Source organism: Anser brachyrhynchus, assembly GCF_964034855.1.
Source record: "Anser brachyrhynchus genome assembly, chromosome: 8".
Classification (NCBI taxonomy): domain Eukaryota; kingdom Metazoa; phylum Chordata; class Aves; order Anseriformes; family Anatidae; genus Anser; species Anser brachyrhynchus.
This window is the reverse complement of record NC_137702.1, coordinates 22,960,329-22,984,250: the sequence shown is the minus strand read 5'-3', so window position 1 is coordinate 22,984,250 and position 23,922 is coordinate 22,960,329. Positions and strand designations below refer to the sequence as shown.

At 50.1% G+C, this 23,922-nt stretch overlaps 1 protein-coding gene across 17 annotated transcripts; it reads right to left on the bottom strand.

Annotated features, from left to right (window-relative positions):
* Positions 1–1,886: 1,886 nt before the first annotated feature.
* Positions 1,887–23,181, bottom strand: LOC308198728 (uncharacterized protein). 17 transcript variants are annotated; one of them, XR_013954153.1, is made up of 7 exons: positions 21,971–23,170; positions 9,075–9,191; positions 8,482–8,533; positions 5,724–7,093; positions 5,383–5,514; positions 3,650–3,735; positions 1,887–2,840 (listed from the first exon to the last, which is right to left on the bottom strand). XR_013954153.1 is itself a non-coding variant. In XM_080601640.1 (5 exons), exons 1-5 carry the CDS (start codon positions 22,026–22,028, stop codon positions 2,814–2,816), a joined length of 351 nt encoding a protein of 116 aa, XP_080457766.1. In that variant the 5' UTR covers positions 22,029–23,181; the 3' UTR covers positions 1,887–2,813. The 17 variants fall into 17 exon arrangements, 1 of the variants encoding a protein (XP_080457766.1); XR_013954152.1 differs by having other exon boundaries at positions 5,724–8,533; positions 9,075–9,194; XR_013954154.1 differs by lacking the exon at positions 5,724–7,093.
* Positions 23,182–23,922: the final 741 nt, after the last annotated feature.

The following is a 23,922-nucleotide window of genomic DNA, read 5'->3' as shown; positions in this document are numbered from 1 at the left end:
ACCTCAGCTGACATTTCAACCCAGGACAGACGCAATTTGTACCGGGACATAACTTCAATTTGCATTGGTTTAGTTCATACTGATTTTTTTCTTTTCTTTCCTTTTTTTTTTCTTTTTAAAGTGCCAAATAAGCTCTTCCTGCAAGGGGCTCCCTGACTTAGACATACATGTTTAATCGGATTCTGCTCCCCACTCTGCACACTGTCGCAGTAACACTCAAAGCAACACAATCCCGGTAAATGACTGAATGATAACGTTAGATGGAAAGGCATGAATATGGCAGGACAATTTCCTTCCTGCTTGTGTTTCAGACCCTGTCGTGAGTTCCCAAGGACTGTGACATGCAATTAATGAGGCCTGGGGAAATACTCACCATCCTGAAAGAAACCAATGCAAAAATTCCTAAATCCCTTTATTTTGCTTTCTACTGAGAAAATATATGAAACTATATCCAGGCAAATACTATCCCACTTTTTACCAGAGGGTAATGGTGGACAGCTTCTTCAGAAGAATCGCCTTGTCCAGCCATGCAAGGCTACTGTGTGAGCAAGGAACAAGCCCTGCCTTTTGAGAATGATTTAACTCATTAATTAATTTCTCCTTTAAAGGATGCTTTTGACATCCAAGCTACGGAAATTTAGTTTGCTGATTCTCAGTGGTACTATCCAGGAAGGTTCTGAGCCTGAGATGAGTAATTAATTTCTTAGCGTGGCACTGAAAGCAAGAGGACCCTTGAGGTGCAGAAGCGACCAGCAGCCATGCACTAAACTGTACCTTTTCTGCAGCCCAGTGAAGGCAGTTGAGGTTTTTCTGTTGTCCAGCAGGCTGTGGATTAGATTCTGCATTGGGAACCCAGAGCTCAACCCATGGCAGGATGAGGCTCTGAGTACAATGGGATAATTGCTGTATTACAGTTTCTCAGCTTTGGGATAGGCTAACAGTGAGTGCTGCGTGCCTACTCTGCCTCTTGGCTGCTTTAATCTGAACATAAAGCTACAGCCAGTGATTCAAGCCCCTGCAGCAGCGCGAGAACACAGCCCCACTGTAATCACGCCACTGCCTGCTGTACTGCAAGGGACGGGCTTGCAAATTTACGCAAAAAGGCAAATATATCTAGTGGGAATAGTCTTTTCTGTGTAAAATGAATTCTCATCCTGCAATGAGAAAGCCACATTAAAAATCACAGCATTATTCTCTCTTCCCAGTTTTTGTTCTCCTAAGCTGCCCAGCGGGATCAAGTCAACACCATCATTTCTGGCACCACAGCAGTCTTGGTTTGTAAGAATTTCTTAGAGGGAAACAGAAATCCACTTATCTAAAGAGCTACCAGGTGAAAAAACTACATGGGAAAACTGCTTCTTAAACCATATAAACCAATGGTTTTCAACATCTTTTGATTTGTGGATCTTTATTGGATTTTCTAGTGAAGAGGCAGACTCTTATATAGCAAATTTAAGGCTGTGACCTGCCTCCTCTGTGTTACCATTCACAGAGACCTAAGGGACAATCTCCTGATCCCTGAGGTTTGAAACCACAGTTATTATACTTTAAAAGGGTCAAGTTTTACTTCTCATATCCCAGTGAAGAGGGAGCAAGTCCTCCCAGCAGATTTCTCTCTTCTTGCAGGATGCTGCAGGGCTGTCTATGAAGCGGGTCCTGCCCTGCAGGGAGAGTGGCACTGGACCAAAGGAAAAAAAAGTCTTCGCACAGCCAGAGGCGTGTGATGTGAGCACACAGTGCAAGGCTGTGGAAGTCCCCCATGTTCTCCAATATCAGCCTCTGCTTTTATCCTTAAGAAAAGTTCAGTTTTGCAAAAACAAAACCTGAACTGAAAGAAAACTCAGAATACAATGAGTGTGTCCTCTTAAAAAAATAAAAAAAGAAAGTTTTTACATACATTTTTGGGGTCTTTATTTCTTCACCGAGAATTGTTAAGACAAATTTTCCATAAAAAATATTTTAGTAATTTCTCACCTTAAAATGTTTTTGTGGAAGAAAAAAAAGTTATCTATCTAAAAAGAATTAAAAGCTGCCAAAAATAAAAGCAACTTCAGAAAAAAGCTGGTAAGATAAAATTCATCCTGACCATAAATTTCCCCAAGATTATGAATTTACTGCTTGGGATGGCAAAGCTAGAGCTAAGCAGTAAAACAAGTGGAAGCATGGAACTGAGCAATTATTGTAATATATATTTTCTTACAGCTAAAGCAATATTTTTGCAGCTAATAGCTTGTAAAAAAATTATCTAGAAAGTATCTTTTTATGTCTCAAAAAGAATACTCTTTAAAAACCAAGTTAAATATTTCATGACAGTTCTGTAATACTTCTAACTGCATTGCTCAATATAAAAGTCATAATTCAAACATCTACGCAGAAAAATTAGAAAGCAATTGCTTTAATTCTAACCATTTGTGTTAAAAATGGTAATCTTAATGGTAATCTTAACTGTCAAAACAGTTGATAAAACTAGAGATTTGAAGAGAAATTTGCTAAATGTTTGTTATTTTTGGCATAGAAAGAGTTATTAGAACCACTGCACTAAACAAATTGTATTTCATCGAACAAATATATTGTTACATGCTCAAGTGAATGAACTGTGGTTGTTTAGTCTGGATGGGAGAGAATTGCAGGGGAGAAGACATGATAATAGTCTTTAAACATAGAAAATGCAGATGTGAAGAAGCACGGGTAATCAGTTTTCAGTGTCCATGGTGGATAGGTGGAGAAGGATGACGATTATGAGGAGGGGCTTCCCAGCAGTTAGGGCAGCAAAATGTTGAGAGAATTGGCTACAGAAGAGCACGGGGCGTCCATCAGCAGATATTTTTAAGAATAAACATCTGTTGGGCAAGAAAGAGGAAAGGTCGATGCAGCCTTGGGACAACAAGATGTGGTTTTCAGTGGTTTCCAGATGTGAGGATCCCCACACAAGTTCTAGAGGAGATGGAGACCCAGAGATGCCCCGTGGGCCCAGGCTGCTGTACGACATTTTTGACCTTTCTTTGCTGAATAATTTTTGTTGGCCCGTTGGAAAATCAGCCTTGTTCCCATGACCGTGACGCTTCCCACACCATTCCCACCTCCGCCTACTCCTGTCACGGCCCCGCCACCCTGCTCGCAGGGACACACCGCCGGCTGTGCCATCCCCGCTGCTGGCCAGCTCTTCACCTCCTACCTCCTCTGCAAAGTCAGCATGGGAAGTCATCATCTTCTCAAGGACTAGTGTTTGCCAATCCCCAGACCCAGTAATAGGCTATTAAATTATGTGAAAATCGTGCCAAATATCCCTAGCCCAGCTCAATGCCACTGCAATTCAGCAAGCTGGGCGTAGACAGCTTCTTTCTGTGCATGAGATGGTGGAGGCCTTCAGGGAGTGATGTGGGATGGGACCCTGCTCCTATCCTGCTGTGTCCCCACAGGTAGCCCTGGAATCCTCCTGTGCTGGTGCAATAAGGATGGAGTGCTGAATCAGTTTGCACTCTTTTGGCTCATTTTTGGCCCAGATGGCTGAAGGGATGCTCACACCAGCAGGTTTGGGTGGGCTTCTCAGGCCCCAGCAAACAGGACCGATAATGCCAGGTAAGGTGATGTATCCAGCCCCAAAGGGGGTGTGTGTGACAACCCCTACATGTCTGCAAAACAAGCTCACCTTTCTGTGTCCTTGTAGTAGGACATCAGACATTTCTCTGAGGAGTCTTGTCCAGCACAAAACAATCTCCAGGTCTCTGCAGATGCCTGTAGCAAAAACAACAAAAACAACATCTCCCATGGCAGAGGAGCCCATCTGGAGACCAGCAGGCTGCAAACTCCTCCAGCTTACTTCATGCCCCATCCTGCAAACATTTAAGCTCAACAGATGTGCAGGGCTAGGACCTCGCGGCCCCCTCAGCTGCCTGGTAAGAGCCCATGGCTGTCCTCAGCACCATAAATTGGTGCTCTGAGGCAGCATGGCCAATTCCACGCGCAGCACGCCAGCACCACCTCATACAAACATGACCTGTATCTGGCTGGCTCTTGAGCACGCACCAAGCCCCAAGGGAAGGTCGTCTGCTTCCACTCGGAGCCACCAGCCACAGCCCAGATAACGCGTGCTGCAGTTGGGAAGTCTTTGAGGCAAAACACTAGATCCTTCCCATAGTAAAGTTCAAGAAACGTTGGTGCTTTCTCTCTGCAGCCAGTACAAAAAAAAAAAAAGATGTAAAAGCTCATGTGTTTATGGGTGTACTTTAGTGAGGAACTGTTATTTGAAAAGCTCCTCCCAAATCCAGTGTCAGCAAAGGACTGCCGAGTTGCAGAGTGCTTGGCTCTTACCAAGGCTTTAGAAGGTAGCTTCCTTTTATGACTTTGGAAAAATCACCCCTGCAAGGCAGTAGCTGCCTTCCAAAACGCTCTTGTAGAAGCTGCTTTTCAGCAGTCTCTAACAGGGAGTGTTTTCTTTAGGTTTTAGGCCTTGTCACGACTGCACGTCCAACTGACACACCCGCACGGCTTACCAGGGCCACATGTGCTAATGAAGATTTCTAAATCGTCATTAGTCAGTGTCAACTGCAAGCTTCAAGCCTGAGCTATAAAGACTGTAAATAAGCAGGCTGATGGCCAGAGAGGCTTAGCAGCTCTTTGATGAGGTATCCAAGATCGTTGGAGAGAGATCTGTACCACACCCTGGCTGTGAACAGGGATATCACAGATCTCAGCTAGCAATAAATTAGCAGTTCAATAAAAAAAGCTCCAATTAAAATAGGGGCAACCAAAATTAGACCCTTTACTGCTGCAGCAGTAAGGTGAAAAGAAGGATGATGGGTTTCTGCTAGTGGCCAAAGTAAAAGCGAAGGTGGAAAATCCTTGTTTTGGAGCCAAACTGAAGAGGAAGGACTTAATACAATCAGAAAAACTCATTTCATTTTTGGTCAAGCAAAAACATTTTGCTTGACCATCAACAAAACGTTCTGGTTTGCTTGGAGACTATTTAATCTTACCAAAAAAAAAAATACAACTATGGCCCACAACTTTTCCTTCTTTTAAATTTGGGTCCATTGGAAAATGAAAAAAAGAGCTTCAAACTCAATGATTGTCACTAAAGCAAGCTACTTCAGCCTGAAAATGCTGAAGTGAAACTTTTCAATATTTAAGGAAAGAAGGACTTGTATTGTTTTGCCTTATCATCAACTGACTTCAGCCCAGAGTTGAGTTATTTTGGTTGCTTTCCTCTCCTCAGGAGACTTCATTTTTTAACTAATATAGCAATCTCTTCCAATTCAGTTTGAGATATAAATGATAGGGCTCAGCAAAGCTCATAAGTACACGGGTGAGGTGACAATTTGCACAAATATCAGGCAAAACAGACTTTTTTATTTTTGCATTTAGGTTTTCTTTGAAATTTACCTGAATTTCAGAGGACCTGTGGGGTCCTCAGGACCAGCCACCCCACAAACACACACAGAGCAAAACCCTCCAAGCCTGCATGATCTGCCATGTAACCTGTGCACCACAAAAATTCAGATGCCATCTTCAGTCCTGCAAAATATTAAGGCAGGCATTTAAGATTTACCCAAGTGATTAAGCATGAGCAGCTTGTAATTGTTTCCAGATTCCTCTCCTAGTAGGAGAAAAGGCTCCGCAATTCCTGTCCACGTGCTTGGTGTAGCAATGCGCTCCCAAACAGAGACTGGAGATGAGCTGAAGAGGACAAACAGATATCGCAGCTGAGAACAAGCCAGCATTACCTTTTAATCCAGCGTGGACTGATCAGCTTGGAAAAGCAGGATTATTTAGCCAGCATGCATCGGGTTACATCTGCATCGTCCCTGTAGCAACACCTGTGCACCAGCAACTAGAAACCCTCTTAAGTACACATGGCAAGATTGTCTGCAATTTTTCATCTGGCTCAGGAGTGTTAAACGAAGATCAACTGTTGGAACCAACCTCGTTTGGGGGCAGTGGACTGTGTCTGTGCTTACAGAGGGGACCTTTGTCCTCCAGGCTTTATATAAAGCCCCAAAGATTGCAGGCTTTCTGCATGCGCAGCAAAGCAATCCAGCGAGCATCTGGAGAGACTCGCCTCACATCCCAAACTGTTCCCTTCTTGCAAATCTATCCATGTATTTTTCCCACAGACTGCTTGGTCATGAAAAGAGATCTTCCAAAACTCACTCAGGGCTTCAAACCCCTTAGCAGGCCCAGCCCAAGGCTGAAAGCAAGCTCCAGGGTTCGCCCCTGCCTTTGAACCCAGCGGGGATCCACTCCAGCAGGTTAGCTCTCGGGGGCCACGTCGCTCCCAAGATTTAAGCCAGACCACATGTGAAATGGCAACTACCTCTTAATTTTTATTATTATTTTTAAACAGAACAGTTTAGGGGCTATGGCTTTTTATTATTACTATTTTAATGGCGAATTCATTGTGCTGCCTTCTCCCCTTAATGAAGGGAACTGAGGACTCAGTGCTCAGCTTCTTCTGCTTTCTAGAAGCAGTCCCTACAAGCCTTTTGTGAAAAACTAACCACAACCTCGCTTTCCCCTTCCCCATCCCTCCAGAGAGAAAGGGGCTTTCAACAGCTTGGGCCATTTTTCTTCTGCTGACTCTTTACCTTAACCTTTTCTCCAGGGTTACATTTATTTTCCAAGCCTGCAGCCAAGACAATGACCTGTGGCTTTGTCTTGCAAGGGTCACTGTCCCCCTGCGAGAGGCACGAGCCTTGGGGTGGGCTGACCACGACCCCTGCCCACAAACAGCCCAGTACGGCCCAGTACAGCCAGTCAGCAGCAGCCGGCGCTGCCGCCCGGAGAGCATATCCACAGCCAGGATGACTCCTGCACTTGGACTCTGCAAAACAATCTTCTCTCCCTTCTGCAGCCCCAGCCATCGCATGCACATCTGGTTATTCCTCTGAACCTCTCTGCATTCGTTGCTTCATCGCCGTTCAGCTCCAGGCTGGAAATGTATCTGCTCTCCCCTCTCCTGGGGCTTCATCTGTCTCCTCCTCTCGCTGAATTCACGGGGTGGTGGCTCGTGCCATCCCTTCTTGTGCAAAAAGAGAAGGGTCTCGTTCCAGGATGGAAATTTGGGCGAGTTCCTCAAGGAGATTATCTCAGACATCTAGAGAGAGAGGTTCACCACCCTCTGTGGAAACTCGCAAGGTCTGGGCTTCCTCCAGATGTGATTTGATTTTTAAATTTGAGCAAAAGCACTTCAGCCTTTACAATGTGAGAGAGGAGTGAAAAAATACATTGCTGCCATTATAGGAGAGGGGGAGAAAAGCCGATCCGGCTGTCTTTGAAGAGCCTTGGTGCCAAAACAAACGGGAATCTCTCAGATCAGATGGATTTTCTAGCAAAAACAGCCTTTGCTTGCTTCAGCTAACATGGGTGAGGGTAGGCATTTGTCTCCTGAGCCTGGCTGCCCAGGGAGGTGGGGCAGGGCTCAGCCCTGCCAGGTAGAGAACACAGCGTGCACAGGAGCACACGTATGTGCCTTCAGTGACTGTTATCCATATGGTCTTTACATATCAGGAGCATAATAGGAGCTCCTCCATCAAAGCACATGCCCACACAGCCTCGAGAAGATGTCCTCTACAGAAGCAGATTTGTTGCCCCTATAAGGCAGAGTTTTGGACTCACGCAATCACCCCAATTTACTGCAGTTCTGCCCAGACCATCGTCTGCATCCTCTCTGCAGGCTGGGCTGGGTCTGCTGCCTCCAAGTAGCATTTCCCTTGGGAAAACACCACCGGCTTGTCCACATCAGGGGAACGAGGGGCTTGAGACCAGGGCAGATTTGCCCCTCATCGCTATTTCACAGCCCTCCCCAGGCTGTCACAGCGTGGAAGCCATTAGCATTTAAAAATACTTGCAGGAATGGGAGGGGAGAGGAAAAAATGGTATTTGCTGAGGCCCATTCCTCAGCACACTTTCATGTGTGCCAAAGTTTGTTGGCATGGCTCTGTGTTTGATAGGGAACATCTGGGCTGCTGTTGCTGCCTGGATGCTGGCTGAGGGCAGCGAACAAAAGGGGTTTGTGCAGGAATGCACGGGGAGGGGGGCGGCTCAGAGGCAAAAGGCAGAAATACTCAGTGGAGAAAGCTTAATGCACATCCCTGCTTTTTCCAAAGGGAGAGGAGCCTCCCCCCTTCCTTCCTCCCTGCCCCAGAGCGTGCAACGACAGCAAGCAGGACTCCAGCGCTGATCAACGCCCCGCTACCTCTGCGGTCTGGAAAAGCCAGAGGATGCACCCAGAGCATGCTGAGCCTGGTGATATTGGACCATTACCACTGTGAACAGCACCGGTTGATGCTTCCTCTGCTCCTGATGGGAAACTGGGTTGGGATTCAGAGTCTTGCAACCCTCTGCTCCAGCAGACCTGTCCCAGGGACCATGTGGAGCCCACAGACACACCATCCATCCCATAATGTGCCCTCCCCAAGGAATCACTGCCACCCACGTGTGGGCACAGGACATCCCTGATCATCCCCATGCCACAGTTCTGACCTTTTGCAGCTCCTGCTTTCTGCTCTCTCAGGCCTGCAGTACTTCCGCAGTTCTGGAAACAAAAGCACCGATGCCATTCCCTACGTGCTGGTCCCTCTTCGCTCATCCCGTTTGTGCCCAGTGAACACCTGCTCGTGGGTAATGGCTTGGGGGCATCTCCAAGAATCCTTTTATCAGCAGCGCATTTCTGTTCTCTCCTCTCCAGGGCACGCGTTTGGCCAGGAGCCCACCCAGCAGCCTACGTCCCCACTCAGCTCCGGACCTGAGCAGGGACCCACATCAGGCCTGCCACCCAGATTTCTGCTGCCTCCACCTTTGGGGCTCCTCTGAGTTGCCAGAGCCACCCCAGAGCGGGTACGCCGAGAAGGGTGCTGAATTTCGGCAATACCCAAATGGAGCTGGTCCCAGGCTGCTTAGCAGCTCAACACATTTGCCTAAGTTTGTCCCTGGGACAATTAAAGAGTTCAGTGTGGTCCATTTGCCCCATGGCCACATCTTGCCCATGGCTCAACAGGAGCCAGCGGAGAAGCTGCTGGTGGGAAAACGTCCACCGAGCTTCTCGCAGGCAAGGGGGGCTGCAGCAGTTGTTTCACCTTGGAAAAAAAATTGGTGTGCCTTTCCAAATTGTCCGAGTGTTTGGCTTCTGCATTTCCTTTGGTGACACATCCCAGGGTTTTTAGTTGAAAAGGTCTTTTCTCCTTAGGATTAGGCTGCTTGTAGGAAAAAAATAATAATCAAAACAGGAAGCTTGAAATTATCAAAGAAACATTTTCATTGACTTAAGAAGATATTACCCTGAAGTTTTTTGGTTCGCGAAATTTTTTGGGACTGAATCTTCATCCCCACGAGAGAAGAGAAATACTGCCAGTACCTCCAAAATGCTTGCAGAAGGAAAAAAATATTAATTCCCAACCTATTTTTTTTTTAAACCTGAGACCAAGTGTCATGTCTCACGGGTGGCAAATGAACCCCCATGAGGCTTGGCCATTGGCTTCATGAATGCTTTTAAGCCAGAGAGGATTTTCAGGGGTGGGACAGGCACTCTGCTAACAGAGAATAGAGGATGCTGGAGGTAGAGATGCTGTCAGCTCATGCCTTCAGACTGTCCTATCGATTTCTGCAGCCAGGTTCAGGTATCACACGCTTCTGCCATCCATCTATTCAGAGATAAACAGTTACCTCCCCCCCATCCATCTCTTTAGAAATTGTTACCTCCCCCCCCTCCCCCATTCTACCTCTGAAAATAAAGTGTTTATTTTTCCTCCCCCTCAGTTCCAGAACCCAGAGAGGACGAGATGGATTTTGCTCAAAGTTTCCAAGAAGTTCACAACCAGGCAAGGACCAGGCATGCAAAAAATTTTGACCTGAGACACGAATGTTTTCAGAAGTTATTAGCTTATGAAAAGGGTTATAATGGAAACTGTTTTACTGCCATAATTTTAACACTATGAACAGAGCCTGCTGCAATATATAACATTATCAAGTGCCTGTCAGCATTTAATAGAAGTCTTAATTAACTGCTGTGGAAGAACATGGCAAAAATTTATTTTCAGGAAAACTTTTGGGAGTCACATAATTCTGGGCTTTTTTTAAATCCCCCTCTCTATGAGCCTTAATAAAGTTCATAGGATAGACTAAATACAAGACACAAGCGTGTATCTTGTTGGCACTACTTAGTGATAGGATTTTCTTTTCTGTTAAACTACATAATCCAGAAACAACAACAATGTTTGCATTGGGGCCGAGCCAGACAGTTTGGATCTGGATTTAACCTTCCTGAGGGCTGGGTTGCTCAGAGCCAGGGGCTCAGTTCGGCTGGCAGGACCCTGACCTGCTTTACTCTCCTCCCACTGCCCCCAAGCCAAAGATGCTCGGATTTGGAGGGGGGTCCACACCTGATGGCATCCCCATCTCCTGGTGCAATGTGCGCCCAAATTAACATAGCCAAAGAAACCTGGCACTCACCAGCCAAGACCAACTCTCCCCACTCTTTCAATCCCATGCCCAAATCTTGTTTTCGTTCCCTCCCTGGCCCCTGCAGCCCTGCTCTGCAAGCTGGCAGGCCACTTCCATCTCCCCCGATAGCCCAACAGCTGCTCTGTGTCCCTTCAGAGATTAGTTTGTTTTCCTAACGCAATTACCGCCACGTGGCCCTGCTTTCTGCAGGGATCAAGCCTGGATAGAGATAAAGCAGCGATAAGATCGCCCGCCACTCCGGACCGCGCCACCGCAGGGACGCAGGCACAACTCGTCCCACGTGTCCCCGCTCCCCTGGGTGCCACCAGCTCCTCCAGACCCCAGGAATTCAGTTCCCGGCTTCTTTTGCCACACTGAGGAATTATTTTGGGATGGATCCACGTGATACAGAGCCATTGCGTGGGTACACCCCCATGGCTGAGATTTCATCCGAAGCCAAGCCCACCTGCCTGCACCCCGAGCTCGGCTCCGACAGCACCCACACTCCACAAAGAAGCTGGTTAATGCCATCCCCTGATGCTGAGCATCCTGGCAGGGTGTCACACCAGTTCTCACCCCATAAAGCAGTCACAGGTCTGCCCCAAACGTTCTCCATCACCTCCAAAAGTCTCCTCGTGGTCCCAGACCCACGTGCGGGGAACCGCTGGGGCACGCCGGGAGAGGACACTCGCGGAGCCGAGCTGCCTTCAGAGAGACGAGCATCCTTGCCAGATGTCTCCCATAAAGCTGCAAGTACTTTATTTTAATAATAAGCCTTAATGTATTCATTAAAGGCTCCCAGTGACCTGGGATGAATTTCCCCGCTATTGTAAAGGGCTGTGGGAATCTGGAAACCGCTGCATTACAGTTAATAACTTTAATTTTACAAGGCCCAAAATAGACAACTGAAAAAATACACAAACTCACTGTTTCCAATTAAGAAGGGATTTCTTCTAATTCCTCTGCCACCGGCGCTCTTGTTTAGCAAACAAGATCAGCCAGCATTCAACCATAGACGAGAGGAAAGCAAGCCCAGAGTCTCCTTCAGCATCAAGAGGCGAGGAAGAAGCTGGGAGCCTTCCTCTTCACCACACACAAAGCCTCGTCAGCAACAGCAAACCCAAACCAGGGGAGCTGTGGACAACCCTTAATGCCTACATAAGCCTGATGGAGAGCTTGAACACAGGAGATGGTTTCCAACCCATCTTCTCCCTGCTCCCACGCAGGGGTCCCAGCGGGGGTGCTGCAGGGAGCCCCAGGGTGCTGTGAAGCCACCCCAGCATCTGGCTGAGCATCCCGCTGACCTTTGGGGTTAGGCACATCTCAGATCTTAGGGTTGGGAAGGAATATTCCTCCCAGATCAGTTTGGCAGAGATTGCTGTGGATTTATCTTCCCTATTTCTTCCTCTGGAGAAAGAGGGGCAGTTTGGTTCCCAGGGAAAAAATGGGAATGGAAGACAAAACCGTTTTGCCTGATTTTTGTTTAATTTCTGTGAATCTAATGTTTCCTGGCCCAAAACCTTTAATTTCCAGTTGGTTCTACTTTAGCTTTCCAGCTAAAACCCAACTTCTTCGAGAAGATGACGACGCTCTACATGAAAATTCACTTAGCACACCTCAAGCATTCTGGGGAGGAAAACTGAATTTCAGAGCAAGTTTGAGCCAGCGAAGCAGCCCGGCTGCGGACAGCACGGTGCTGGTGGCCAACATCTCTGGCTGTGACACATCAGCATCCTCCCTCCACAGGCACGAGGCGCACGTGTGCGCTCTAAGGGGAGGCGACATCACAGCCGTCCAGCCCCGGGACCCAGCTTGCTGCTGCTCCCGTCGCCCACGAGCCGCTCTCAGCGGCGCTGAGCTCACGCCAGCCCTCGCACAGCAGCGGATTGATTTCCCCAGCCGAACCGATAAAAGTGAAAAATGATTTTCATATGCCTCCACTCCATATTTGCCCATAAATAAGGCAGCCGTGGAAGCTGGGGGAAGGGGGTGTCGGGGTGGTACGTCATCTGTCAAAGCCACACCGAGAGCATTGCTCCAGCCCCAGCTCAGGGAAGCATCTCTATTGACAGCGGGCAGGCACATCTCTAGTTTTCTTTATATCCCCTGGAAATGGAGTTTTTGCTTCTTGGCCAGACCATTTAAAGATATCCGTGTGCCTAAAGGTACAGATAAGCCCTAGACACCAGCCAATAAAACCCTTGTATTTGTGCCCGAGGTATTTGGGCACACAAGGGCTTGAATGGGAAGGAAGATGCTCATCGAGCATCCCCCCCAGCCTCCCTCCTCAATTCTGCCCAGAGATATTTGACCTGATGTGCCTAAATCAGATAGGAGCTGAACCTACAGTGCCAACAAAACCCCAAACAGCGCCCAGCCTCCCAGCAAACATTTCCCACCCCATGCCTGAGTCAGCTACCGGCTTGCTCACGTCAGTGCCCTGCCTGCTGGTAGAAAAAAACTCAATCTAAGCAGTTTTTAGCAGATCATTTTTCAGTTAAAGGCAACTTTTAAAAATAAATTTAAAAAAGCAGAAAACCTATTCTATGGAAATTTGCCTGCTTGTCTGAAATATCAAAAGCTTAGAAAAACCCTCAAGTTTTGGCCTCGCGATGCAAAAATCTTGATTTTCACCAAAAAATGCAATTTTTCAGGGTTAAGGCACAGATTAAAGAAAACTTTCAGAGCAAATAAATTCTCTTGCTTCCACTAAAAGCATCCGAGGGGCAATGGCTGTGTTCAGATCTCCAAAAACCCTCCATCTCCGCAGACCACGAGGGAAATCAAGCAGATGGGAGAAGCGTCAGGGGCTGTAACCTGCCCAAGGAGCATCCCCAGCCCTTTTCCAGGTATAATATTTTTCGGAGACCCAGGTGAAGGCAGCAGTGCCCAGGGATGCTGGCTGCTCTGCCCGGCGGCACCCGGGTGGGTGAGGAGCGAGCGCGGCTGCTGCCTCCCCATCTGGAGCCCATGTACGGCGAGTGGCAAGATTTATATCGTGCTGAAGCATTCCACAGTTTTGAGCACAGAAATGATTGAACTCCAGATGTTAACAAGATGCAGGACCCTTTTTTTATTATTAAAAACGTGATTTCTTGTTTTGCTCATGACAAAACCCATCAGATTAACTTATTAGGAGCGGAACTGCCGTGGGCCCGGCTGGAAGCGAGGACAGCTCTGGCTGCCCGTGGGCACGTGGCGAGAGATCGGGGCTGCCCCGGGGCAGAGCCACCTCCAGGCGTGACACGGGTGACACTGCCAGCGGTGTGGGGGATGGCAGTGAGCCCGCATGCCTCAGTTTCCCCATGAATCAGTGGGGAATAGAGCCAGAGCTGGAAGGGAAAGCCCTGAGCCTGCTCAGATGAATCAAAACCTATAACAAAGTTCCTGCTCCTTCAGCAAACGGGCAGCAGAGACCACAGGAACATGCCCCTTGTCCTCCCAGCTCCTCCACCTCACCCGCAGCAGGACAAGGTGGATGCAGGACCCGTGGCTGCCGGGCTGGGACAACTCAGCATTCAGCTCCCAAGCCCTGATCCCCTTCAAATCCCCATCCCAAATGCCTCTTCCCACCAGAAGGGAACCAAATCCCCCGATACCCCTGCAGCGCCGCCGAGAGCATCCCCTGCACAGCCAACATCTGCAGCGCAGAGCGGGGCCGGCCGGGGGCCAGCCCAGAGCTGTCACATCTCCGTGTTATCACAGGAACTTTATCACACACTCGTAGCACATGCGTCTTTGCACCGGGAGATCAAACAGGTAGGGGGTGGCACCGCAGCCCGCTGTCACCGGGCGCTGCCCCACGCTGGGAGCCGGCGCACCGCAGGGCCCCCGGCCTCCCCACATCCTCCCCGGGGATGGAGCAGGAGAGAAGGGCTGCGAGGTGTCAGGACTCTGCCAACAGCCCCAGAATAGACCTACCAGCCCCCTTGGTCCCCAAACAGGAAAAGACTGACCCAAAGGGATGCCATGAACAGAGCTAAAGGCCTTGCCACCCTGCCTGGCCTTGGGGATGCCTATTCCCTCTTTGCCTCCCCAGAAGAGAATGCGGAACTTTTTGCTTTTCCTTCAGCTTCTTGTTTTCAGAACAATGCTTTTCCAGCTTTTTGGGGAAAGAGCCCACAGACCTTTAGTCCCCTCCTTCCCAAAGAGAGCCTTACAGAGAGGGAAAACCCCAAACCCAAACAAACAGCCCACCCCTCTGACAAGCATAATTCACCAGCACAGTTTCTGGGAAGAAACACCCCCATAAACACCTGTGTTCACCACGGGCTTTGCCTGCAGAGGATGGATCCTGAGGGACCCCAGCCTCCTCCCTGGTGGCACCACGTGCCAGGGACCTGTAGCAGCGGGGCAGGTGAGCTCCAGCTCTGTCGGCCCTCGTGGCTTCTCCCCATGCTCCTGGCACAGGGCATCGCTCAAATACACTTCAAAGAGGTGGCTCTGCAGCAAGAATGCTTCAAAAATATAATATTCCCATCTGTCATTCCCATAGTACATGCTGTGGGGCTCTTCTCACGACTATTTGCCTTTCTTTGCTCCTACCAGGTGCACGAGCAGAGGGGTGAGCCCTCGGGGCTGGCAGGGGGGTACCTAACCCCACACCACAGCCCAGCTCTGCCCCCTGCACACTTCCCCAAAGGGAAGGGCACAGGCAAGACAGCACCCAGCACTATTATTTTAAGGCAGTGAGGTCCTCACCTTTTTTTCACCCTGGGAGCAAGCGACACCTGCTGAGCCCATAGCTCCTGGCGAGCAGCCCAGCAGCAGCACCCTGTGCCGAAAGCACCCCTCCTGGACCCGCATCCCCCACCAAAACAAGCACAGGGAGGGTTTGGGGTTCTCCACACCTCTGCCGCTCACCCGCTGCCAGTTGGTCAGACCTGGAAGCAAACTGGGTGAAGCAAAGTCTTCCCAGCCTCTCCGGACAGCTGGGGAGATAACTTCCATTTGTAAGCCGCAGCCAGGACAAAATAAGTCTTTATTTTTATACAGCCCATTGTAAGTCATCATTTAGTGCTCCCAGGTGCCCTATATCATCAAAGGCGCATTCCTCCGTAAGCGGCCCATCAGAGGATGTGCCGCTGCCATCCCCAACAGGGATGGAGCAGGAGAGATCCTGGGGCCGGCCCCAGCCCCACAGCTCAGCCCCACACCCCCAGAAGCAGGAGGGAAGGTCGTGCCTCATCCCAGCACAACATTAAACCAGAGGCATGGGATTATTCCCCCCCACCCTGCATCCTAACATGTAACCCAATCTACTCAGCTGGAAACGGAGCTTTTATTGCATCCTGAGTCATTTAGAGCTCCTTTTCATAAAGGAAATATTCCCCCCCTCCCCCCCCCATTTAACAAGCTCCCAAATGTCTGCCCATGGGTCACCAGACCCCACTCCTCATCGGACCCGATGGGCAGCAGCAAGCCACGGCAATCCCCAACCACTGCACCTTCCACCTCGGGGACAACCCAAATCCCAACCTCCAAACAGGCAGGATGAGGCCATCGTGCTCCGAGGCCATATCCCCTGTCCACCAGGGAGCTGAAACCCTGGAGATGGGCTCTCAGCATCTGCAAGCTGGGGAAAAACAAGGAAAGCCCCCAAACCACACAAATTTGTGTGAGTTTAGGCTCTGCGAATGGTGTGCTGGATATTGGGGGTTTCTTGTTGCTCAAGCAAGGAGGAAGCAGGGCGTTGAGCAGAGTGGGCAACCTGGAGAGCCCGGTTATTATTTTTAAATGAGAGCTTGGATTTTGCAACATATGAAATCCATCACGCTTTCAGCCACATAATACATCAAGGAGCCTGGATACTTCCAGTCCCTTTGCTCAGTTCGGTAATAGAGAAAAGCACTGCACAGTGGCGTATATGGGGAGCTCACAATTTAAAATGGACCTCATTCAATAATTGTGTCAGCGTTTGTAGGAACAGTAATCAGTAACAGTTAATATAACTTACAGTAAATACCAGATCACCATTTAATGGTGTTAATACGCAACCTATAAAACATATGTTTGTGTAATTATACCGATAAGTTTCCAATCAGCAAAGAACAAAGGAAATCTGTCCACAAACCTTACGTGGAATTAAAAAAGCCGGCAGTGGCGAGCACAAGTCGCAGAAGCATCTTTGGGAGAAGGGAGAGCAGCACAGCACCAACGGGGGGACCCTCGTGGGCTGCACAGGAGCAGCAAGGATGAAGCAGAGCCCTTCGGGGCCCTGACCCCTGCTCAGCCTCCCTTAAGCTGCTCATAGAGGATGTAAATGCTCCCAGATTTCCCTCTCTGGCAAAGCATCTCACCCACTTGCACAGAGGCGATGCTTGGCTGGCAGAGCATCCCAAAACTTTACAGGAGGCACTCCATCCAAGAGGTAAATGAGACTTTGGTGATGGCCCCAGCCTCTTCCAGGCAATTTCCTGAGCTCTTGGCCTGCAGAACGGGTCCCTTCGCACTGTGCTGTACCTCCTGCACCAAGCGCTGCCTCGGGAACCAGGGCTCCTCTGCTGGAGCAGGGGCTCCTGGCGATGTCAGCCAGCGCAGGAAAAATGGAAGGGGGAAATGCCATTATAGATTCCCCCCCCACCCCCCCCCCCGTGAAAATTTCCTCTGTGATGACCAAGTGTTTCTAAGCTGGGAAAAAAATCATAAATCTGGGGGGATGCTCTTGCATCTCTACCTCAGCCCTGTATTTGCTCTGCTGGTGCACAGAAGGTGCAGACGGACCACAGCACAAGGAGGGCAAAGGCTGCCCTCCAGCTCAGGCAGGACACATCTCCCCCAGCTTATTATTTAATATTACTAAATAAGGAAGCACTGAACATTTCCTACCAGCCCTATGTTGCAATCCTGGGGTGATTTCAACTGAATATTTGTGGCCCAAAAACGAGCAAAATAAAGTCACTTTTTTTTTTTTTAAATGCTGTATTTTAATGGGTAAGGGGCACTCAGAAGGGTGAGCTCTCTCACTGGGGAGACCTGAGGCTCCCTCACTGGCTTCATTTCAGCCTCACCAGCTCACACCAGTTGTGCTTTGGGGTCCAGCAGCTGACCCCAGGCATCTCTTCCTGGGGCAGAGCCATCGATTAAATATAAAAAAAACAAAACAAAACACCAACAGCACCCTGTAGGACCAGCACAGCTCAGGGTGGGGGCACCCAGGCAGGCTGATACTTCCCAGCATCTCTTCTTTCTAAAAACTTCTTGAATTTGTTCCTGGCCTCATCAGGCTGGAGCAGAGTAGCCAGTAAACAAACAGGGCATAAACCAGCTAGCACTTACAGCCTAATACCCAGCTGCACACTGACACAATTGGAGTCATCTGCGAGTAATTAGAAAATATAAACACTCGCAACAGAACTTGGGTTCCTATACTCAGCAAGACATTAATGGGCTTTTCTTCAGCCAGAAAATCCTTATTATGGTGATAAATTATTAGCCTTTTTTCCTAAAGCAGCATGAAGCGTTACAATGGAAAAATGACAAAAGGAGAAACATAACCCGTTTTGGGCAACGCTGGCGGGGAGGACGGCAGGCATGGTGGAGCCGGAGCCTGCCCCAGCACACACTTCCCTGCGGCTTCTCCGCTGGCTGCTATCACTGCTCAGCACCCCCTGGGCCAACAAGGCTGAAGGCAGCTCTAGGATAAGAAGTGTCCCCACTCTGTAATGGGACGGAGACCACAGGTGGGTCTCCCCAAGATGTCACAACCCATGGAGATGAGACTGGGATGTGCCAGAAGCTGCTGATGCCACCGTGGGCCCGGGGAGTGTGGCACCACTCATGTAAGACCCCACATCCACGAGACTGATGGAGATTAGGAAGGAGCCACACTGGTTTGGCTCCTGGAGGCATCCAGAGAAGCATGATCTTCCCTCACCCCGAGATGAGCCAGGGGAAAAAACCTTTCCCATGGGGTATTCTGGTGCTGGCTGGGCAGGACCAGGGGTAGGTGACATAGGGTCATTAAGCACATCAGAGCATCACCATGTCGAGCTTCATAACCACCTCCAGCCCAAAGAAGGGCTTAGCATCCTCCAGACCAAGCATTTTCAGTGGAAACACTCCCCATTTTCAGCTCAACCAAGCACCAGCCACCCCCAAAACACGAATCAAACCTAGGACCCCTTCCTTCAGTCCTGAATCCCACGAGCAGCTCCCCCAGCAAGCCCCACACGGGGTCCCCAATTATCACCGGTCCCCCATGCTGAATCACAGAGCCCTTAGCGGGGCCGACGTGGGGCTTCGAGCGAGGGGAAAGAACAAATGACTGCCGGGGGAGATATGGTTTGCATCATTTAATCACCATTTACAATAAAACACCGCAGCGGCTCTGCGGAGGGTAAGACAGCAGAGTTCAGCAGATTTTATCAATAACATCGCAGGATTCCTACTGCGCGGCTCAGAGAGTTGCCATGGTTATCCTGACAGATTTACTATCATTGTAACTTAATGCACCATAATAAGTATCTGCATAGTTATTATTGTTTTACAATGATAACTATAATTCAACCGCAGCTTTATGACTAAATTTGTAACATTACTACGATGTTCTGGGAAGAATTGGAAGCAGGACGATTCACATGCTTTCTCAGAATATATAGAGAAAAAGAAATTCTGGTCGGTTTCTTTTTCTCTCCTTTTTGATTGCTTCTTTGAGAACAATTTTTGTGGTTTGGTTACTGTTGGTTTGGGACAGGGTGCTCTGTCAGAATCAATGCACAGAGGTAGCTGAAAAATGGAATTTTTTTTTTCCACTGCACAATTGATCCTGGGAAAAAAAAATCCCCAAAGCCTTTCAACATAAAACTGCTAAAAAATTCCCAAGCCTTGCCAGTTGGGAAACAGATACAAAGCGCTGGCAAGGCAAACAAAAATTGTCAGGTTTTGTTCAAAAGGAATGACCAGATCATCAAAAAATGTCGCTGAAAACTACCCTGGTAATCAGTGGAAACAAAGCACTGCTAGGAGAAAAAAAAATAAAGCACTCTGGCAGCCCTGGGAGCTTTGGCACAGGGAATAGGACCCGCACCAGGCAAGCCCCCTGTGATGCTGCCCGTGCCATGAGTGGCACCTGGGCCACAGTCCCCCAAGGTCCCCATGGAAAGGGGAGGAGAAATGAGCCCGAGATGAAGCTGGGGTCTCCAGCCTGGTGCCCTGCACCCTCCTGGGAAAGCTCTCCCCAGTTTGAGGACTTAGCTCCTTCTTGGGTTTTATAGGAAGCGCCGTGCTGCCAATTACCCCACAAGTTTATAGGGAGGTCTGGGGTTTGTGCCCCCCTGCTCTGTCTGTGCAGCCCACTCTGTGGGCTTCAGGGGTGATTAATGCTCCCTGCACACAGGAGGCAGCTCTGCTGCCTAGGCTGGGCAAATTAATGCAGAAAAAGGGCATTTTTCCAGCGCCTTCTCATTATCCACATTATTCTGCCCACTGGAGCTTTAAGCTTAATGCATCGAGTTCATTTCCCAGGCAGGAGCCCCATTCCCTCCGCCTGGTGGCTCGCAGTGGCCGTGGGCAGAGCTTCAAGCCCCTGAGGAAACGACCCTCAGCTCCTGCAGCCCCTGGGGAAAGGACCCTCAGCAGGTCCCCAGCTCCCACCTCCATCCCACTCTCCTGGGGTCTGGGGATCGGAGCCTCATGGGGTTCCCACCTCCATTGCTTTCCTGGGTGATTTTTGGTCTTTTCCCAATTCTCATCCCAATTTGACCCCATTTCCCTGGTTCCCCATCCTACAGAATGGGACAATTGATGGTCTTAATGATTTTTTTTTTTTCCCAACATAAGGGATTCTATCATTCTATTTATACCGGATATCAGGAAAAACTTCTTCACACAACAGCTGGTTAGGCACTGGAGCAGGCTGCCCAGGGAAGTGGTGGAGTCACCATCCCTGGAAGTATTTAGAGACTTGTGGATGTGGGACTTCAGGATACGATTTAGTGGTGGACTTCATAGTGTTAAGTTGGACTTGATGAGCTTATCCAACCTAGGACTTGATGGTCTTCTCCAACCCAGGTCACTCCATGATTCTATAAATCCCATTCCCTCCCAGAGGGGACATTGCCCACCCCAGGGCTCCTGGGGGCAGAGCAGGCAGCAAACCTGAGGACTTCAGAAGTGTCCCCTTCTTCACAGGGGTCCCCCAAAGCCCCCCCCCCATCATCAGAGGAAGGAGCAATGCTCCTCGCGAGCCTGGGCTTACGTCACGTTCCCCCCGCCGCCACCTCCTGCTCCCGTGGCTGATACATGAGAGCAGATATAGGAAAATCTACTCATAAAATTAATGGAGGCTGCATGAACTCACAGATCATAAACTCAGAGGGGTTTGCAGCTTTCTTTTTGGGGCAGGGGGAGGGCATGGAGGCAATTTAGCAGCAAGGACTAATTCGCAGCAGCTGTCCCATCGCATCCCGCACCCCCCCATCGTGCTGGGGGAGATTTAGGGGAACACAGCACTGAAGCCTCACAGGCACAGCGCTGGAGCTGGCACCCGTCAGCCTGAGGTCAGCCCGGTGGGGCTGAGCTGCTCGCTTCGCTCCCAGCCCGGGGCTGGTGGCCAAGCCGCGCTCTCAGGGACAGGCCTGCCTGGAGCATAAATCACTGGCAGCGAAGGCCAAAGCGTGCTTTGAGCATCACGAGCAGCTCCATCCCCTGCCCCGGGGCTGCAGGGATGTGACACATGGCTCAGGCCAGGGGGTGGGGGTGCACAGAGGGGAGGAAGAGGAGGAGACACCGTGTGGACATCCAGCAGGATGAACCCAAGCTCCCCAATGTGCCAAGCAGCGGGCACCACACTGGGGACAAGGCTGATGGTGCTCCTCTAGCCTGGGAGCATGTGAAAATCCTCTGTGAGATCCTCTAACTGGAGAGATTTTGAGACCAAGGCTCCACTGTGAGCTTCCCAACACCTTCTTGCAGCTCATCCAGGGCCCCCAGCGGTGGGGGCCACCAGCTGTCCTGAAGCAAATCCCAGCCCCAACTTGAGGGCCTTATCCTGCCCAAAGGAGGCATGCATAGGGCTGGGCCAGCACGTCCCCATTCACCCACCTGCCCAGGGCAGCGGGTGAGTGGGGAAGAGGAGGAGGATGCAGCCTTCCTCCACACCAACATCAAGGCAGCAGGGACCAGCCAGGCACCAAGACCCCCCAGGGCCACCACCTTCAAGGTGGAGAACGCAGCTGTTCCCTCCCCTCCCCAAAGCAGCCTCTTGGCCTGGCCCTGCTCTGGTTTTCTCTCCACGCCAAGGGCAATTTTTGCTCTTTTCCATCAAAAACCATCTTGGCACCCGGCAGCTGCCCCGACGGCTCCAGCAGCCATGACTCAGAGCCCTGCCCTAACCTCAAGGCTCCGCTGACTCAGAGGCAGTGACGAGCCCCAGCCCCAGCTGCGTGGGGGCCCCGGGGCTTCTCGAGGGGTTTGGAGACCGAGGGGAGCTGGGCAACATCCACACTGAGCACCCGGCCAGCTCCAGCACAAGCTGTCCTCTCCTTAGGGCCCCCCCTCACAGGCACCCTAAGGTTCACCCCTTTTTGCATACCTGCTTTCCAGTGAGGATGTCTCACAGCCCAAAAAGTGACACGGGATATAACCTCCATGCATGGGTGCTCCCCTTCATCCCCTCCTCATCCTCCTCCACCTCCTGCTGCTGCTGGTACCAAAGGGAGGGTGAGCCCTGCTCCCTCCCCATTTATAGGGCTCAGCATCCCTCAGGTGGCCCCATCAGCCTCCTGCTGATGATGCCTGGCCCCGGGAGGGTCCTGCTGCCAACCCACCTGTGTCCGGGGGGCTTCGTTCACTCCTCAGATGCACATGGTTCTCCAAAGGTGAAAAGGAGCAGGAGGGACAGGGCTAGCTCTGAGCCAAAGCTGGCATTTGAACAAACAAACAGACAGACAGACAGACAGGACTTGGTGCCCTCCCCAGACAGGACCCACAAGCTCTCAGACACGTTCTCCAAACCGTCAGCATCCACATTGCCTCTCGGCTCCGGACAGCAGCTGATGGAGAGACATCTGTTCCCCATCCAGCCAGCAGCGTCTTCCTGATCTGCCTCTTAAAAATTACAAGGCAATTTGGAGTTTCTATTTTGTACTTTTGATTTGCCCAAACACCTGAAACATGAGCTCTCAATCCAGGATCAAAGGCTCTCTCTGGAGCAACACAGACGGCTATATCCACCGCCGTATTTATGCATGATTAGGAACGCCTGCATTGGAGAAGGGATTTGGCACGGGTGCGTGCGCTGCAAAGCCCTGAAACTCCATCTCCTCCGGAGCAGAAGTCCCGTCAGGTCAGGGCTGGCACCAGCTCCATGGGGCAATGCCTTGCAGAGGGGGTGGCCCACCTTGTGTCACTTGTCCCCTGGTGCTGCCACCCAGGGCCCAGACCTGGGATCTCGCCTCCTTGCTTTGCTCCACCACTGGATGCAAATTGGACCTTGCAATGTGGACACAACCTATGACGTATGAGGCACCATGGATGGTGCTAGGCCAAGCAAAAGGTTAATGATAATTAACACAAGTTGTTAAAGAGCTGGAGGGGAGACCTTATGGGATGAGCGTATCCTCTCTGAGCCCACTGACTCTGAGCAGGGCAGGGGGGACCTTGCTCCAGACCCATGGCTCGCACGGATTCTGCTTCTTCCGAAGATAAAGTGCTTCGGAGGAGCAGGATGTGATCCCTGTGTAAGGGATCTGTAGGCAGGGCACGTTGTTTATGGGAAAGCCAGCAATAAAATCAGGAGGATATAAAGATGCCTGCCCTTACACAGGTAGCAGGCCAGAAAAACATCCACACGTGTCAGACAGAGGGATGCCTTTCGCTTCCGCTCTCCTCCTTTCAGATCAGTTCAAAACATAGGAAAATGCTATAAAATGCCAGATGCTTCTGCCTTGTGGACAAAATTGTCTTTGGAGAATGTGTAAGGCATCAGCTTAAGCTAAGGTTACCAGCCTAAGGCTGAGATGCCCTTAACTCTGCCCTTTTAGGTGGGAACCCGACGCCTCCCTCTGGGCTGCCACTGTTTGTAAGCAGGATATGGGCAGCTTTCACCATGCCGATGGGTAAACCAGAGCATGCTCTGTTATTAAAGCAAGCGACGCAACCCCACACTCCTTTTCTTGGGAAATTGGTCAGGTTCCTTTGTGCCACAGTTTCCCCACACGCTGAGAAACCTTCGGAGCAGTGCCGGGAACAAGGCGCCCCGCAGATCCCGGTGCGCTCCTTCCCCGCCGGTTCAGCACTGGGAACGAGCCGGGAATAAATTTTGCCACAAATATTCGCAGCAAATTATAAAGTCTTGGAAAAAGCCGATTTCAGTTCTACTGAGAAGTTTCTGTTTTGACAGATGTTTTAAGTATTTTTTTTTTCAGGAATTTTATTTCTTATTGAAACCAAAGGAGGTCTTGAAACCAAAGGCTGGGCCAAGACCAAACTAAGAAACTTTCTGCTTTGAAAACGTCTAGGCAAAACGCTTCTCTTTTCACCCTG